Raw genomic sequence first — 19843 nt, 5'->3', positions numbered from 1 at the left:
ACAGATCATCTGAAACATATTAAGGAAAGAAAGAAATTCCACAAATGAACTTTTAACACAGCACAATTGAAATGCATTCCTGGTGACTATCTCATGACGCTGGTTGAGAGAATGCCAAAGCTGTCATCAAGGCAAAGGGTGGCTACTTTAAAGAATCTCAAATACAAAATATTTAGATTTTTCTAACACTTTTTTGGTTACTACACGATTCCATATGTGTTATTTCATAGTTTTGATGTCTTCACTACTATTCTACAATGTAGAAAACATTACTAAATGAAGAAAAACCCTGGAATGAGTAGGTGTGTCCAAACCTTTGACTGGTACTGTATAATATAATAGAAAGAAAACAAGCTTGAAATGGAGAGAAACAGCATGTCTCATCTTTTGACCATATGAATTATCTTCTTTAATATAGTCTGTGGGTTAACAGTGTAAAGTGGTTGGCAGCTTCCTTCTGTTCCAGGGATAAGTAGCTTGTATTTAATCAAAGCCACCCACATCCCCTGGCATCTAACACAATCAACTCAGGGCCATCCTGCTGTATTCCTCTCTCTTTATTACCCCCACACACCAACTTATATCATTCTTCCCCCTCTCTCTTTCACAGAAAAGTATACATGAATGCACACCCACTCACACACATTCCTGCACATATTCACCCTCTTCATACACAGACATACCGTGCCTCAGTTTCTCTGTGCTCACCACATACACACTTTACAAGGTAACAACCCTTAGATGCAGTATAGTCCATTCCGTCAGGACAACAACGGAGTAGTATCTGAGGTGAAGTGTCTCTGGTTCTGTCTCCTGGGGGAGGTGAGGTGTTGAGCAGCGCTCAGAGTGAAAGCCCTCCTGTGGGTGGTAGATAGACTCACTCCCCTCTAGGCTGGCCTGGCTCCAACCGAATGCCATGATAAGAGCTGGTTGGCAGCCAGCACTGGTGGTGGTGTATGTGTCATTCTCCCTGACAGCCACAAGGAGCGCATTGGTTCTGTCCACACTGTTTAGACTGCTGTGAGGGAGCGGAGAGAGGGGCTGGCTGTGAGCCAGTCTTCTGTAGGGAAACAGTGGGAGAGAGTTAAGATTTGGGGCTGTGACAGTACCTACCCCTGATATTACTTACCCCTGATACGTTTAACATGTGTGGTCAGATGACAATAAAACGAATGTTCATAGCAAGGAAATATGAATCCAAAGGGAATGCATACATTTGACTGTTCACATTTAAAAGGCATTGTACAGAATTTACAACATAGTGTCAGATTATGTAACAATGAATCAACACAAATCAAATAAAAAAATTAAAATCATGAAATGTGCCCTGTTGTCAGTGTACCGCTGGGTGTCACCATGGTGATGTGCTTGCTCTCTGTCAGCTCTTCCATACAAGCCATGTGACTGACTCTCTCACACACACACACACACACACACACACACACACACACACACACGAGAGGCTTCAATCACTTTGGGCACACACGTGGTTTCATCTCCTGCCCCCTTCCCCATCCAGGTCATTCAACATCTGCCCTACTCACCTGTATCTGTATGCGGGCGGGCCGAGCTGGTTGGTTGTCGGGGTGGTTGGGCGCCCATGGCCCCAGGCTCTGATTGGAGTAGAAGTCCATGGGGTACACCTCCTGCCAGCCCACCTGCTGCAGAGCCACAGCTGCCTGGTAGAGGAGGGGAGGGAGAGCAGAGAGGACAGGAGACTGAGAGGTGAAACATAGATTACCTGCACACACAGACAACACAACCAAGACAGAGTGCTCCCAGCACTACTACAGCCCATCATACAGTACATAGCTCATAATCAGGGCCAGGGGCCAGTTCCATTTCAGTCCTTTTCCATTAAACTATGTCATTCCTAAGCTGCATATAGTTGTAATCAAGGTTTTATTTCAATTCATGATTTGAATTTCTATTCATTTCCACAAACGACTGGAATTGGTATGGCTTTCCCTGACATTGGTATGTCATTGAGGTAGGGAGTTGTCTGATGGAAAAGGCAGAAGTGTTAGTGTTGGTTGAGTAGAAACAGTGAAGGAGAGAAGTATTGTATGGAGCACAGCCGTATGCAGAAAACGATGGCACAACGTCTGACTTCACACACATGTGAAACAGGTGTCAAAATATTGAGTGTGGATGACAAGTGTGGATGTCACTTTATTTCTACCTACCTAACTGTGTCTACTTTCCAAATGGCACCCTATTCCCTTTATAGTGCACTATATAAGGATTAATCTTTATAGCGCACTATATAGGGAATAGCCTTTATAGCGCACTATATAGGGAATAGCCTTTATAGCGCACTATATAAGGAATAGCCTTTATAGTGCACTATATAGGGAATAGCCTTTATAGTGCACTATATAGGGAATAGCCTTTATAGTGCACTATATAGGGAATAGCCTTTATAGTGCAATATATACAGTGGGGCAAAAAAGTATTTCTTCAGCCACCAATTGTGCAAGTTCTCCCACTTAAAAAGATGAGAGAGGCCTGTCATTTTCATCATTGGTACACTTCAACTATGACAGACAAAATGAGACAAAAAAAATCCAGAAAATCACATTGTAGGATTTTTAATGAATTTATTTGCAAATTATGGTGGAAAATAAGTATTTGGTCAATACCAAAAGTTTCTCAATACTTTGTTATATACCCTTTGTTGGCAATGACAGAGGTCAAACGTTTTCTGTAAGTCTTCACAAGGTTTTCACACACTGTTGCTGGTATTTTGGCCCATTCCTCCATGCAGATCTCCTCTAGAGCAGTGATGTTTTGGGGCTGTTGCTGGGCAACACAGACTTTCAACTCCCTCCAAAGATTTTCTATGGGGTTGAGATCTGGAGACTGGCTAGGCCACTCCAGGACCTTGAAATGCTTCTTACGAAGCTACTCCTTCGTTGCCCAGGCGGTGTGTTTGGGATCATTGTCATGCTGAAAGACCCAGCCACGTTTCATCTTCAATGCCCTTGCTGATGGAAGGAGGTTTTCACTCAAAATCTCACGATACATGGCCCCATTCATTCTTTCCTTTACATGGATCAGTCGTCCTGGTCCCTTTGCAGAAAAACAGCCCCAAAGCATGATGTTTCCACCCCCATGCCTCACAGTAGGTATGGTGGTCTTTGGATGAAACTCAGCATTCTTTGTCCTCCAAACACGACGAGTTGAGTTTTTACCAAAAAGTTCTATTTTGGTTTCATCTGACCATATGACATTCTCCCAATCTTCTTCTGGATCATCCAAATGCTCTCTAGCAAACTTCAGACGGGCCTGGACATGTACTGGCTTAAGCAGGGGGACACGTCTGGCACTGCAGGATTTGAGTCCCTGGCGGCGTAGTGTGTTACTGATGGTAGGCTTTGTTACTTTGGTCCCAGCTCTCTGCAGGTCATACACTAGGTCCCCCCGTGTGGTTCTGGGATTTTTGCTCACCGTTCTTGTGATCATTTTGACCCCACGGGGTGAGATCTTGCGTGGAGCCCCAGATTGAGGGGGATTATCAGTGGTCTTGTATTTCTTCCATTTCCTAATAATTGCCCCCACAGTTGATTTCTTCAAACCAAGCTGCTTACCTATTGCAGATTCAGTCTTCCCAGCCTGGTGCAGGCCTACAATTTTGTTTCTGGTGTCCTTTGACAGCTCTTTGGTCTTGGCCATAGTGGAGTTTGGAGTGTGACTGTTTGAGGTTGTGGACAGGTGTCTTTTATACTGATGACAAGTTCAAACAGGTGCCATTAATACAGGTAACGAGTGGAGGACAGAGGAGCCCCTTAAAGAAGAAGTTACAGGTCTGTGAGAGCCAGAAATCTTGCTTGTTTGTAGGTGACCAAATACTTATTTGCAAATAAATTCATAAAAAATCCTACTATGTGATTTTCTCCCCTCATTTTGTCTGTCATAGTTGAAGTGTACCTATGATGAAAATTACAGGCCTCTGTCATCTTTTTAAGTAGGAGAACTTGCACAATTGGTGGCTGACTAAATACTTTTTTTGCCCCACTGTATGGAATAACCTTTATAGTGCACTATATAGGGAATAGGGTGCAATTTAGGACATACTCACTGGAGAGTAACTGGACTGTAATGTTGGAGAGGAACTAACACACAGTGCTTTACCATGTGCAAGACTGATTTAGAGCCAATGATTGATACTGGCTATGTTCAGAGTTAGTGAACATTAAGATATAGCGATATAAAGAGAATGCATTTATAATACAGAGGATTTCCAATTATCTCTATTCAAAAGACACAAGTCAGGGAGTTTTAAATTTGATAAATTCCATAAACAACTCTTGTATTGTACATGTTCTGGCCAAAATTTCAATAACTCCCCTTTGCTATCATGTTAAGCCATGTCCATACTAGAGCCAGGATAATACCAGTATCGCGATACTCGTTAATATCGTGGCAAGGAAACAAAACACAAAGCAGATTTAACTTCTTTAGGAAAACAGCCCTAATGTTGGAAACAAACATCATTATGTTGTCATCCAGAGTCACATGTATTTATTCTTACCAAGCTATAGCACACAATATTCTACATACAGCAGGTTTTTAAATAACCAAAGTGTTTGGTCTGCTTCGTGTTTTCATTTTTGCCATGGAAAAAATATTGCAATACAGGCATCATCACAGCCCTGGCCAATAATGTAATTGATTTTATCAATCACAAATTGTTCTTTCTTATCTCCCTCCCCCTCCCTCCCCTTCCCTTCCCTTCCCTCCCCTTCCCTTCCCTTCCCTTCCCTTCCCTTCCCCCTTCCCTTCCCTTCCCTTCCCTTCCCTTCCCTTCCCTTCCCTCCCTCCCCTCCCTTCCCTTCCCTCCCCCCCTCTCCCCCTTCCCTTCCCTCCCCCCCCCTTCCCTTCCCTTCCCTCCCTCCCTCCCTCCCTCCCTCCCTCCCTCCCTCCCCCCTTCCCTCCCTCCCTCCCCCCTTCCCTTCCCTTCCCTCCCCCCTCCCCCCTCCCTCCCTCCCCCCTCCCTCCCTCTCTGTGTCCCCCCTCCCTCCCTCCCCCTCTCTGTGTAAACTAGCTGCTCCTGCTAATCCCTCTGCTGACAGGAGGCAAGTGTGTCTTATTGACTATAAATATAACATGAGACGCTCTGAAAATAACCACTGCTCCCTCTCCTCCCATATCTCTCTCTTCCTCATCTCCGAATGCCACAGAGGAAAGCGGAGCACACAGACACAGATACAGTCGATTAGCAGGGATGACAAGAGGTGAATTAACTTATCAAACATACACACCACTGCAGACGGCGCAAATCATTTATATGTATTGATACTATTTGAAAAAGGTCTGTCATGGAAGCCAAGGCACATTTGACTAGAAACCTTCTGAACACAAATTGACATCAGGGAGGGATCTTATTAGTGGGTGAATCACAGTCACAAACCATCTATAGCATTAGTCAATATCATAGTAGCAGCGTAGGATTGGACATGTAAACAGGCATGATCACAGATCTGGAATGTACTGACATTGGACCACAGCTTAAAATACGACCATGATGATCATCCTGCTAATTATCATACCAGGTGCACATTTCCTGTTTAGAAACTATCCAAATATCTAGTTTATATTCTATATAAACTGTACATTTTAAGCATATGACTCATTTCTCATTTCATATAACTCATTATTTGAAAAAATAATGACTGATAGTGCTTACATTAACACCTCTTCATGTCTCTAAAACGCAGACCACATCATATTCACACCCCTGTGCTTGTTATCACTGTGCAACCAATGCCTGTCTTAAGGGATGCACTACCTCAGCAGGAGCACACAAACAATCATTTGCTTATCAGATCCATCTCTTTCTAGTTAAAAAACAAGCTGCAGCTGGAATGCAGTGTGATGAGGCCACCATCGGGGGGAGCTGGTCTGCTGTGCTGTGGTGCTAGTGTACACTATAGTCAGTCAGTGAGAGGGAGAGAGAGAGCTCATCCCTTGGCAGTAGTACTGTAGATTACTTTATCACTGACCTCAACCCAGAGTCCCTCAGAGTGTTCACAGTCAGCCCACTAACACCCCTATCAGATCACAGCAAAATCACAGTCTACCTGAAGAGTGTCATGACTGTCCATGAGAATCTAAATAGGTCAGATCAGGTTTGCAATGAATAACTTCAATCAGACCCCCTCTCACCCACAGAGGAATAACTAGTGGGGATTAACAACTCACGGCCTGTTGTAAATCAAGGGGAGAAGATTCAGTTCTCCCTCTCCAAATTCACCAAAGGAATGTGCTTGGTCTCAACAGACCTTTTTCCCCCTGAAACTCTAACACGTTCAAAAGCAACTACTGGAATAATATTTCGAACATAGAATGTGGGGAATGGTCCGAGGCGATCTATAGAAGACTAATGTCATTTTGTCCGTTATTTTGTGACGTCATTAAACATGTTAAAAAGGAACTACTGTAACTTGAAAAGTAAACCCAGAACATACACAGTTTCCATACTATGCGTTGTGCATGTAATATGAAAAATGATGAGTGTTTTGTTAAGAGAGGGATGTGATTGGAGAAGCTATAAGAGATCATGTTTTTTTGAATAACTGTACACAGTAAGTAGCCACTGCTAGAGTGAAGTCAGAGAGCGTGTCAGCCTGTTGGAACCGCCCCTTTACTACACACTGTAGAAATGATGAGTTAAGAAAAAACACAGACCAGAAAAGTGTGAAGCTGCAGGTGCACATTTAAAGTGGTTTGAACTTTGAATCTCAACACGAGTTAGAGACGATAAACTCACCTGACTTCACTGATCACTGGTACGGCTGATTAGCTGTCCTAAGTAAAGGATCTTCCAAAGTGAATTTAAGTAGGACAAAACTAATACTCTGCTCAAACCATCGTATTACGCTACTCTCATCCACCCACCGGGAACCATTGACACGGCTGGCTAGCCCATCTTCAAGATGAATGGAAGGAGAATCAACTCTGTAGTTCTGTTCAGGACTACACGACAAGCCCCCAGATACCGACTACACGCCCAGCCCCCAGATACCGACTACACGACAAGCCCCCAGATACCGACTACACGACAAGCCCCCAGATACCGACTACACGACAAGCCCCCCCAGATACCGACTACACGACAAGCCCCCAGATACCGACTACACGACAAGCCCCCAGATACCGACTACACGACAAGCCCCCAGATACCGACTACACGACAAGCCCCCAGATACCGACTACACGACAAGCCCCCAGATACCGGACAACAACAGAGAAGGACAACAGTAGAATACTTGCCGTAACCATTTCGGACAACCAGAGCCTTACAAGGCTGCCCTGTTCACCGAGAGATCCAGCAAACACAGGCATTTCACGTAAATACAGTCCTGATTTCTTACTCAAAGAGGGTGGTGGTTCGTGTGCAAAGTATATGATTAGTGTAGAGGAGAGTAGTTTCTAAATGTACCAATGTTTGGTGTCTCTCTCTCCATCTCTTCTTTAACAAGCATCAATGTTGTTGTCATTCCGCTAGTCATCTGTTTCCAGCGTATTACGCTTCCAGTCAATAACAGATGCAAAGTGTGAAAGCATCCAAACCAAAGGAACTGCACAATATTAAGAAATGCTATAAATGGAAGTAGTGTAGAAACCTACCGAAAAACATTTAGGCAACAAAAAATTCAATCCCTTTGAGACAACTTCATGGACAAAACATTTCACTGTAATAGTGAAGGTGTAAACTTGGCAGTAGAAAGCCTAAACAGTATATTTGACCTTTCAGCTTCCCTGTCAAATCTAAAAATGTCAAGCAGACAACCTAAGAAGAATAATAACAATGACAAACAGTTTGATGAAGAATGCAAAAATGTAAGAAAGAAATTGAGAAACCTGTCCAACCAAAAACATACAGACCCAGAAAACCTGAGTCTACGCCTTCACTATGATGAATCACTAAAACAATACAGAAATACACTACGGAAAAAGAAGGAACAGCACGTCAGAAACCAGCTCAATGCAATTGAAGAATCCATAAAATCTAACCACTTCTGGGAAAATTGGGACACAGTAAACAAACAACAACACGAAGAGTTATCTATCCAAAACGGAGATGTGTGGATAAACCCCTTCTCCAATCTTTGTGGATATATAACAAACAACAACACGAAGAGTTATCTATCCAAAACAGAGATGTGTGGATAAACCCCTTCTCCAATCTTTGTGGATATATAACAAACAACAACACGAAGAGTTATCTATCCAAAACAGAGATGTGTGGATAAACCCCTTCTCCAATCTTTGTGGATATATAACAAACAACAACACGAAGAGTTATCTATCCAAAACAGAGATGTGTGGATAAACCCCTTCTCAATCTTTGTGGATATATAACAAACAACAACACGAAGAGTTATCTATCCAAAACAGAGATGTGTGGATAAACCCCTTCTCCAATCTTTGTGGATATATAACAAACAACAACACGAAGAGTTATCTATCCAAAACGGAGATGTCCCTTTGTGGATATATAACAAACAACAACACGAAGAGTTATCTATCCAAAACGGAGATGTGTGGATAAACCCCTTCTCCAATCTTTGTGGATATATAACAAACAACAACACGAAGAGTTATCTATCCAAAACAGAGATGTGTGGATAAACCCCTTCTCCAATCTTTGTGGATATATAACAAACAACAACACGAAGAGTTATCTATCCAAAACAGAGATGTGTGGATAAACCCCTTCTCCAATCTTTGTGGATATATAACAAACAACAACACGAAGAGTTATCTATCCAAAACGGAGATGTGTGGATAAACCCCTTCTCCAATCTTTGTGGATATATAACAAATAACAAACAGCCAGGACAGCAACACAATTAGACCCAATCAAACCACGAGAAAAAACCTGCAAGCAATGCAGGTGTAGAAGCACGGCTCTCAAGAGAAGATGAGGTGGAAACTGAGCTGCACTTCCTAACCTCCTGCCAAATGTATGACCATATTAGAGACCCATATGTCCCTCAGATTACACAGACCCATAAAGAATTTGAAAACAAAACCAAATTTGATAAACTCCCATATCTACTGGGTGAAATACCAGTGTACAATCACAGCAGCAAGATTTGTGACCTGTTGCCACAAGAAAAGGGCAACCAGAACAAACACCATTGTAAATCCAACCCATATTTATTTTCCCCTTTGTACTTCAAATATTTGCACATCGCTACAACACTGTATATAGACATAATATGACATTTGAAATGTCTTTATTCTTTTGGAACTTGTGTGAGTAATATTTACTGTTCACTTTTTATTATTCATTTCACTTTTGTTTATCCATTTCACTTGCTTTGGCAATATAAAGATATGTTTCCCAAGCCAATAAAGCCCCTTGAATTGAGAGAGAGTGCGAGAGAGAGAGAGCACACAAGAGAGCGAGAGTACAAGAGAGTGTGAGCGAGAGAGCACACAAGAGAGCGAGAGTACAAGAGAGTGTGAGCGAGAGAGCACGCGAGAGAGAGAGAGAGTGTGAGAGAGAACACGCGAGAGAGAGTGAGAGAGAACACGCGAGAGAGAGTGTGAGAGAGAACACGCGAGAGAGAGTGTGAGAGAGAACACGCGAGAGAGCACGCGAGAGAGAGTGCGAGAGAGAGAGCACGAGAGAGAGAGAGCGCGAGAGAGAGAGCACGCAAGAGAGAGAAGAGAGAGAACATAGGGGCTCCTACTGCATAGCTGTCTCCATGCCTGCCTCTCTCCCCAGCCATATCCAGCCAGCCTGCCTCTCTCCCTAGCCCCAGCCAGCCTGCATGCCTGCCTCTCTCCCTAGCCCCAGCCAGCCTGCCTCTCTCCCTAGCCCCAGCCAGCCTGCCTGCCTGCCTCTCTCCCTAGCCCCAGCCAGCCTGCCTGCCCCAGCCAGCCTGCCTCTCTCCCTAGCCCCAGCCAGCCTGCCTCCTAGCCCCAGCCAGCCTCTCTCCCTAGCCCCAGCCAGCCTGCCTGCCTCTCTCCCTAGCCCCAGCCAGCCTGCCCCAGCCCCAGCCAGCCTCCTCCCTATCCCCAGCCCCAGCCAGCCTGCCTCCTCTCTCCCTAGCCCCAGCCAGCCTGCCTGCCTCTCCCCTATCCCCAGCCCCAGCCAGCCCTGCCTCTCTCCCCCTATCCCCAGCCCCAGCCTGCCTCTCTCCCTAGCCCCAGCCAGCCTGCCTCTCTCCCTAGCCCCAGCCAGCCTGCCTGCCTGCCTCTCTCCCTAGCCCCAGCCAGCCTGCCTGCCTGCCCCAGCCAGCCTGCCTGCCTCTCCCCTAGCCCCAGCCAGCCTGCCTGCCTGCCTGCCTCTCCCCTAGCCCCAGCCAGCCTGCCTGCCTGCCAGCCTGCCTCCTCCCCCTAGCCCCAGCCAGCCTGCCTGCCTCTCTCCCTAGCCCCAGCCCCAGCCAGCCTGCCTGCTAGCCCCAGCCAGCCTCTCTCTCCCTAGCCCCAGCCCCAGCCAGCCTGCCCCTCTCCCTAGCCCCAGCCAGCCTGCCTGCCTGCCTCTCTCCCTAGCCCCAGCCCTGCCTGCCTGCCTGCCTCTCCCCCTAGCCCCAGCCAGCCTGCCTGCCTCTCTCCCTAGCCCCAGCCAGCCTGCCTGCCTCTCCCCTATCCCCAGCCCCAGCCAGCCTGCCTGCCTCTCCCCTATCCCCAGCCCCAGCCAGCCTCTCTCCCTATCCCCAGCCCCAGCCAGCCTGCCTGCCTCTCTCCCTAGCCCCAGCCAGCCTGCCTGCCTCTCTCCCTATCCCCAGCCCCAGCCAGCCTGCCTGCCTGCCTCTCCCCTATCCCCAGCCCCAGCCTGCCTCTCTCCCTAGCCCCAACCCCAGCCAGCCTGCCTCTCTCCCTAGCCCCAGCCAGCCTGCCTGCCTGCCTCTCTCCCTAGCCCCAGCCAGCCTGCCTCTCTCCATAGCCCCAGCCAGCCTGCCTCTCTCCCTAGCCCCAGCCAGCCTGCCTCTCTCCCTAGCCCCAGCCAGCCTGCCTGCCCCAGCCAGCCTCTCTCCCTAGCCCCAGCCCCAGCCTGCCCGCCTGCCTCTCTCCCCAGCCCCAGCCAGCCTCTCTCCCCATCCCCAGCCCCAGCCAGCCTGCCTGCCTCTCCCTAGCCCCAGCCAGCCTGCCTGCCTCTCTCCCTATCCCCAGCCCCAGCCAGACTGCCTGCCTCTCTCCCTATCCCCAGCCCCAGCCTGCTTCTCTCCCCTAGCCCCAGCCAGCCTGCCTCTCTCCCTAGCCCCAGCCAGCCTGCCTGCCTGCCTCTCTCCCTAGCCCCAGCCAGCCTGCCTGCCTGCCTCTCTCCCTAGCCCCAGCCAGCCTGCCTGCCTCTCTCCCTAGCCCCAGCCAGCCTGCCTGCCTGCCTCTCCCCCTAGCCCCAGCCAGCCTGCCTGCCTGCCTGCCTCTCCCTAGCCCCAGCCAGCCTGCCTGCCTCTCTCCCTAGCCCCAGCCAGCCTGCCTCTCCTCCCTAGCCCCAGCCAGCCTGCCTGCCTGCCTCTCTCCCTAGCCCCAGCCAGCCTGCCTGCCTGCCTCTCTCCCTAGCCCCAGCCAGCCTGCCTGCCTGCCTCTCTCCCTAGCCCCAGCCAGCCTGCCTGCCTGCCTCTCTCCCTAGCCCCAGCCAGCCTGCCTGCCTGCCTCTCTCCCTATCCCCAGCCCCAGCCAGCCTGCCTGCCTCTCTCCCTATCCCCAGCCCCAGCCCCAGCCAGCCTGCCTGCCTCTCTCCCTATCCCCAGCCCCAGCCAGCCTGCCTGCCTCTCTCCCTATCCCCAGCCCCAGCCAGCCTCTCTCCCTAGCCCCAGCCAGCCAGCCAGCCTCTCTCCCTAGCCCCAGCCAGCCTGCCTGCCTCTCTCCCTAGCCCCAGCCAGCCTGCCTGCCTCTCTCCCTAGCCCCAGCCAGCCTGCCTGCCTCTCTCCCTATCCCCAGCCAGCCTGCCTGCCTCTCTCCCTATCCCCAGCCAGCCTGCCTGCCTCTCTCCCTATCCCCCCCAGCCAGCCTGCCTGCCTCTCTCCCTATCCCCAGCCCCAGCCAGCCTGCCTGCCTCTCCCTATCCCCAGCCCCAGCCAGCCTGCCTGCCTCTCTCCCTATCCCCAGCCCCAGCCAGCCTGCCTGCCTCTCTCCCTATCCCCAGCCCCAGCCAGCCTGCCTGCCTCTCTCCCTATCCCCAGCCCCAGCCAGCCTGCCTGCCTCTCTCCCTATCCCCAGCCCCAGCCAGCCTGCCTGCCTCTCTCCCTAGCCCCAGCCAGCCTGCCCGCCTCTCTCCCTAGCCCCAGCCAGCCTGCCTGCCTCTCTCCCTAGCCCCTGCCTGCCTGCCTCCTCCCTAGCCACCGCCAGCCTGCCTCTCTCCCTAGCCACCGCCAGCCTGCCTCTCTCCCTAGCCACCGCCAGCCTGCCTGCCTCTCTCCCCAGCCCCCGCCAGCCTGCCTGCCTCTCTCCCTATCCCCAGCCCCAGCCAGCCTGCCTGCCTCTCTCCCTATCCCCAGCCCCAGCCTGCCTCCTGCCTCCCTATCCCCAGCCAGCCTGCCTGCCTGCCTCTCTCCCCATCCCCAGCCCCAGCCAGCCTGCCTCTCTCCCTATCCCCAGCCCCAGCCAGCCTGCCTGCCTCTCTCCCTATCCCCAGCCCCAGCCAGCCTCTCTCCCTATCCAGCCAGCCTACCAGCCTCTTTCCCAAGCCCTGTCCTCAGCCCCATCAACCCTACCTGCCTGCTCTGAGACAAGCAGCACTGATGAGCCCCTGCAATGTTAACACTAGACATCAGAACATGAGGTTATTTTCCCACATTTATCACAGGGTGTGAGTTCCTACACAACGCCGCCTGCTCCGAGGGAGAAAAGTCATTTGAAGTGTGTGTATGTGTGTGTATGCTTGCACGCTCTTGTCCTCTTTTGATAGTGAATGACAGCAGCAGACAGTGTGGATCGTGGCGAGCTGTTGTAAGACGCCTGTTTACCTCATAGGGAGACAGCAGGGGTTTGGAGAAGGCTGTGCCCCAATCAATGGAGAGACGCGGGCAAGCGATCTGGACCCACCTGCAAGGAGAGAGAGAGAGAGAACATCAGAGAGAGAGAGAGAGAGAGAGAGATTGCATTAAAGAGGCAGTGCACATCTTAGATAGCAGGGTGGGTAGGTCCATGATGTGAATCTGTGCTGCTGCATTGGGCTGCAGGCAGCTCTGCCTCCACCTGATCTCCTGCATATGTTAGAGGATATGTCCTGATTCACTCTGAACACAAAACACACTCTGCATTCATTCATCATACCAGGGGGAGAAAGGAAGGATGCTGAGGAGACAGGGAGAGGAGGTGAGAGGGGGAACACAAACAGGGAAACAGGGAGAGGTGGGTAGGTGTGATAGGAGGAGAAATGGAGGAAAGAGGGAGTTAGGTGAGCTTGAATAAAAAAGCTGCACTAGCCCAGTCTCCACGGAGCTAGCCTACATAGCAAGACAGACAGAGGGGAGGGGGGCTGGGAGTTTGCTAGAGGGAGAGAGACAAAGAAAGATGGAGAGAGGGAGGGGTGATGGAAAAGAAAGGTGAGAGAGAGGGATTGGCAGTGAGACGTGTTTATCTTAGTGATTGTGTGAGTGAAGGATGTAAACAGCTGGGGGGAGAATGGAGGGAGGAGAGGCAGAGCGGGGTTAAAGAGGTTAGCTTTCACAAATCAATGCTATCCACAGCTCCATCTCCACGGTGACAGCCCCTCCCTGTACCGTCTATCTCCAAACACAGACAGCCACCAGGAATACACCAGACACATTTATGGATTCAGCTGTATTCACATGGACACGGTGAGGAATGAGAGTGCACACATCTTGCTAGATTTCAATACAAATATATGGATTCAGAATCTGTGCACAGGTGTACAGAAAGGTGGGGAGGGAGAAAGATGCTAGCTCTAAAACACTGCATCGTGCAACATCTTCAGGGATACTTTCACAAGTTAGACGTCAACTGCTGCAGAAGTGTAAAAACGTAATGAATGCGTATTCACCAGTCTAATTTGGAAGGCAGATAATTGAGACGTTTCCCCAGCCAGTAGTTTTGAAAGTAGTGCTCACAAGCCAAAAGTGGTCCCAGAGAATTGTGCACCATCCCATTGTCCCCCCCCCCTGCCTGTCCACTGAGCCATTGGGCCCACCCTCCAACCTCATTGGATAACGCTGGGCAAAATGTAGGGAAAATGGCACAACACAACTTAAAGAAAACAGTCACTATCAAACTAGGAATTTCATGGATAATTAATGTAAGACAGTAATTCTGCTCATAGATTATGCATGTATGAACTACACATTGACACATCCAGCCCAAAGCGGGAGGTTTAAAACATACTTTCTTCGTTGCCAAAGTACCGGAGCATGTCTTTAAGGCAAGCAATGAGTGGATGGGAGTGGAGGAGAGAGAAGCGAAGGACAGAAGATGAGGGGAGGAGGATTTGACAATCTCTACTTCCCTCTTTAGGAGCAGTTTCTTAACAGATTGGCCTGGGAGCATGTGTTGTGCCACACTGGCTAGGAACCCAGCACGCCACACAATTCAATTTACAGCCAATATCTGAGCTAAGATCTTCCTAACTCACCGCAGAACCCTCACCACAGGGCATAGACTGAGAGATGGAGAAAGAGAGAGTGAGAGAGAGATGGGGAGAGGGAGATGGAAGAGAAAAGACAGAGAGAGAGAGGGGTTGCTACAGGAAGAGGTAAAGATAACTCCAGTCACAGTCTACTACAGCAACTCCCTCTGAATGTGTCCCCATTTCCCCTGTCCATTTCCTAGCAGCCCTCTGGGTGTAGGGGAACAGGAAGTTGTAGTCATGCCCTGTGAAGGAGACTCTGATGACTCTCTGTGAATGGGGGACCCTGCAGTGAGCTGGGGTAGAGGGAGGACAGCCTGATAAGCAGACGTAATTGAATGAGAGGGAAGGGTACCACACTCAGCTTGCATCCTGAATGGCACCTTTTCCCTGTATAGAAGCGCTACCTTTGACCAGAGCCCTAGAGACCCTGGTGAAAAGTAGCGCACTAAATAGGGAATAGGGTACCATTTGGGAGGCAGGGAGGGTTGGGGTGACCACAGAACCTAAAGGGTTCCCCAGTGTTCCCAGTGTGAACTAAGGCCCTGTCCCTGTCCCGCTACATTAGCTTCTCTGGTACATTAGCCCCAGTAACAGCTAGGATGCATCCCAAATGACACCCTATTCCCTCTACAGCAAACGTCTCTGGTCAAAAGAAGTGCACAATATAGGGTGCCATTTGGGATGCACCCATAGGCAGACCTCCCTCCACCTGCAAGGCTGCTGCCCTTCAGTTATCCCAGCAGCCTGGACCAAGACAGGCAATAACAATTAACCTCTTCTCTCCATATCTCAGGAAAATGGTCACTTTAATCAAATAAAAAAGATTAAAACAGGAAAGTTGATTGGAATGTGGGTGAAGAGGAAATGCAAATGATTTGCGGTAAAATGACATAACACATTGCAGAGTATTTGCAAACCAGTTGAGATAAGTGTGTGTGGGTCTGCCAGATATTTGCACAATGGTTCAAATCAGGCTGGAATCTAATTACACACTTTAAAGTGTTTGCTAATGGTTTCTCTGTATGTCGGAGTGTGTGTGTGGTGTGTCACTAATGGGAGAGAAAGGCTGGGGGGTGGGTCCTCTCCGCTGCACTGTGTGGGCTAGTACACCTTCCCTCTCTCCCTCCCTTCTCTTTCTGCACTCCTCTCCACTCCTCTCCACAGCCAGACTGCACTGCCTTTCATTCTGTGCCCACAGGTAAGCACTGTCCCCAATGTGGGTTCAGAACACAAACAAAACTTTCTTTCAAAGGATGCATCTTGAAGTGTCTGGCTTTAAGACTTTTTGTGATTTCTATTTGTCTACCGTAGGGTGTTTGTGTTTTTGTCAAACCCAGGAATCAATGGAGGTAGATACTCTCCGCCAAAACTAATTCCAAATACTGCTAGGCTATATAGAGGAAAGTTCAGAAAATCACAACCAACACTGAGTTAGACCAGTGGTTCTGTCTAGGCTCGTCATCTCCTGCTGTGGGCCAATCTCACTCATCTTCCTGACCATTCCGGATTGCCTACCTAAAAAAGTAAATCTCATACACATAATTAACAACCACTTAGTCTCTCTTAGCTCTTTCATACACAGATAAAGATCCCACTAATGTATCATGCTTCTTTTAACCTGCTTTTTGGTACATCTGAAAGGGGCAGGGGGGGATACCTAGTCATGATTCCTGCATTTGTTTGTTACCAAAATACAGGTATCGGGTCTGTGTAAACGGTTCTCTGCAAGTAAATTGATTTACACTTCCATTGTTTAACACCTCCTTAATTTGCAATGCAAACAGCCCCCATGGTTTAGCAAGATGCCCATCCCAATTTGCCAGTTGTATAAAAGGGGTACGTTGTATAAAAGGGGTACGTAGTATAAAAGGTGTACGTAGTATAAAAAGGGGTACGTAGTATAAAAGGGGTACGTAGTATAAAAGGGGTACGTAGTATAAAAGGGGTACGTTGTATAAAAGGGGTACGTTGTATAAAAGGGGTACGTTGTATAAAAGGGGTATACTTGTAAGAAAGTGGTAAATAATATACCACATCTTCTGTCTGAAATATGTATTTCTGATCAGGCCTCTACTCTAACACCTCTGCAGAGCCACCTCTGCAGAGCCACCTCAGGACCATTCTCATTATCTGGGGTCCTGCTGAGAGCCGTGTATCACTGAGATAGCCCTGTAATGTCAGCCATCACGCCATTCCTGTCACGTCTTCCCTGTAACATAACACTTTGAATGTCATTCCTGTAACGTCCTCCCTGTGACCCCAGTCTACCCTTTGGCATCATAGGGCTGAAACAAAAGGGATGATGACTGCGTACTGACTGCGAGCCCTGTGGAGTCACCCGTATTACGTCAACCCTGTGATATCATTAACTTTGTGTCTGTCAGACCCATGACGCCAGTCAGCCCTGTCACTATCTACTGACTGAGCGACCCTAGTCTGGCAGCTCTCCGCATAACATTTGAAAAGCAGTTATTTTGCATCCCACTCTGAGCTCTTAATTTACGGCCTCTGAGCTGTCTAAATAGGTGCCTGTGAATATTTGGTCCAGTTTGAGTCGTGCCAGGCTTATGAATTCCCTGTTTTGCGTAACTGCCTTAGAGTGGTGAGATCACAGCACCAAAGAAAACAAGAGCAGCAAACACCTCCTTTTATCACGCTCTCTCCTGTTTCAACACAACCTCTTCAACTACCTCTGTCCCCTGATCTCTCTCCCTCCTTCCGTCTCTCCTTCTGTCCCTCCTTCACACACTCCTCCCTCACACACCACACTACTCATTACTCCACAGTGAGAGGCCAATCTGCTGAGAGTGTGGACTGTGGAGAATGTGTGCATTTGTGTGTCTCAGAGAGCCCTTCTGCACATCAGTCTCACTGCCTCCTCCTTGCCCTCTTCTTTCTGCCAGACAGACAGACAGTCATAGAAATCAAAGCGACTTGAGCTTGAAGCACGAGCGGTTTCACTTTACAAACTTTTTGAGTTTTCTTTTCAAGATATAATGACTGTGCCTCGCTGGATAACAGTGTCGGATGACAGAGCATTTCAGATGGCGTCTCTCTGTGTATATCAGGGATATGTATCAAAGACAAGAGGACAAGTCTCAAAACATTCTCACTGCCTTTCACCGTGTGTGTGGGTGTGTGTGGGTGTGTGTTGGTGTGTGTTGGTGTGTGTTGGTGTGCGCGTGTGTTGGTGTGCGCGTGTGCGTTGGTGTGCGCTGGTGTGCGCGTTGGTGTTGGTGCGTGTGCGTGTTGGTGCGTGCGTTGGTGCGTGCGTTCCCCAGTTTATGTGTTGTAGTTTGTGTATTTGCATGTGTTTATTTCAGGAAATGGCTTCCTGAAATCCCTCAAGCAGCTGATTGGTCGACTCCATGGCTAATTGGAGAGCTGACCCCGCCCCCTCGTCAAGACGCAGCTGTCTCCAATTACCCATTCCTTCAGAAGCTATATAAAAGCCAGTGTTCTGTTCAGGAGGGAGATCTCTTTTTTTGTAGAGGATTTTGCTGGAGGTAGATTTGCTAGAGAGATTTGCTGGGAGGTCATTGTAGAGATTTTGCTAGAGAGAGATTTTGCTAGAGGTTGATTTTGCTGGGAGTTCATTGCTGAGAGTTGGTATGTTTTGTGAGTTTGTTGCTCAGATAGAACTTATTTGATGTCCTTTGTCTCTTAGTTTGTTTGTGAAATTGTTTAATATTCTGTTTCATTTGTTCCCAGGGGGGAAGGGGAAGGCACCTAGGGAGTGCTTAGGCAAGAGGCCCGCGGGCATACATACATATACCCGTAGCATATTCGCTGTCTAGGCACACTAGGTAAGACCTGGGCGGACCACCCCTTGTATTTTGGTTAGGGCACCAGGTGGTGCTAAATTAGGTAAGTAGTGGGTAGGCAGGTAAGATAGGAGAGGGGGGGGGCTTTGAGATTTACTTTCTTTGCTTTGGTTCCGTCCAGCCCCTTTTCCCCATATTACCGTGTAAAGGAATAAAGTCCTTGTAAACGGTACCACATTCTGCTTGTTGTCATTTTTACTCGCACCTACAGTCCATACCTTTTTCACTTCAGAGTTTCGTTGTAGCAGGGTGTTGCGTTCCCTCTTCATAGAGGCGTGCGTAACAGTTGGTGTGTGCGTTGGTGTGTGTGTGTGCTGTAGACTCACGCATCCACTTCTGCCATCAGGTCCAGCTTGCTGGGGAAAATCTCAGACAGCAGCACTCGAGTGAAGGACTTGCCAAGAGACTCAAGCTTGGATTCCAGGTGCTATGATGGAAAGACAGAGAGAAACAGAGAGAGAGAGAAATATAAAGAGTGAGGGAGTGATGAGAGTAGGAGGACGGAGAGAGGGAGAGTATGGTCACACTAGCTTCGAGCCCACACGAAGAACACGTGTGTGTGTTTGTGCAGGCCTTGGACTCACGAGACCGGTCTGTGTTGCCTGCCTATACAGCTACACACACACACACTGCCACTCGTTCTGCTGTTCCACTAGAGGGTCATTCAAAAGTCCTTCAGAGCTCCCCAGTCTAGTGTTTCTTAGTTAGTTAACCAGCTAATAATAATAATAATATGGCTAATTAACACAGCTAGCTCTCAATGATGGAGCCCAGCGATACGGGAGAAAACAACACAATATCACTAGATAAAACACATCACCACCCAATAACATCAACATATTAAACACATCACCACCCAATAACATCAACATATTAAACACATCACCACCCAATAACATCAACATATTAAACACACCACCACCCAATAACATCAACATATTAAACACACCACCACCCAATAACATCAACATATTAAACACATCACCACCCAATAACATCACTAGATAAAACACACCACCACCCAATGACATCAACATATTAAACACACCACCACCCAATGACATCAACATATTAAACACATCACCACCCAATAACATCACTAGATAAAACACACCACCACCCAATGACATCAACATATTAAACACACCACCACCCAATGACATCAACATATTAAACACACCACCACCCAATGACATCAACATATTAAACACACCACCACCCAATGACATCAACATATTAAACACATCACCACCCAATAACATCACTAGATAAAACACACCACCACCCAATGACATCAACATATTAAACACACCACCACCCAATGACATCAACATATTAAACACATCACCACCCAATAACATCACTAGATCAACATAAAACACACCACCACCCAATAACATCAACATATTAAACACACAACACCACCCAATGACATCAACATATTAAACACACCACCACCCAATGACAT

General features: G+C 48.4%; 1 protein-coding gene across 2 annotated transcripts in view; it reads right to left on the bottom strand.

Moving 5' to 3' along the window:
* Positions 1-385: 385 nt before the first annotated feature.
* The window catches only part of LOC112265534 (2-(3-amino-3-carboxypropyl)histidine synthase subunit 1), a 129418-nt gene continuing 109960 nt past the window's right edge, over positions 386-19843 (bottom strand). The window contains exons 9-12 of one of the 2 annotated variants that reach the window (XM_042296211.1): positions 18702-18802; positions 12930-13008; positions 1545-1679; positions 386-1057 (exon numbers count right to left, since the gene is read on the bottom strand). In XM_042296211.1, the coding sequence (XP_042152145.1) occupies positions 962-1057; positions 1545-1679; positions 12930-13008; positions 18702-18802 (411 nt within the window). In that variant the 3' untranslated portion in view covers positions 386-961. Of the gene's footprint in view, positions 1061-1544; positions 1680-12929; positions 13009-18701; positions 18803-19843 lie in introns of both variants that reach the window. The other variant, XM_042296210.1, reaches the window with a different exon arrangement.

The sequence above is a fragment of the Oncorhynchus tshawytscha genome, linkage group LG13, assembly GCF_018296145.1.
Source record: "Oncorhynchus tshawytscha isolate Ot180627B linkage group LG13, Otsh_v2.0, whole genome shotgun sequence".
Classification (NCBI taxonomy): Eukaryota; Metazoa; Chordata; class Actinopteri; order Salmoniformes; family Salmonidae; genus Oncorhynchus; species Oncorhynchus tshawytscha.
The sequence above is the reverse complement of the archived record's forward strand: the minus strand, read 5'-3'. Positions and strand labels throughout refer to the sequence as shown.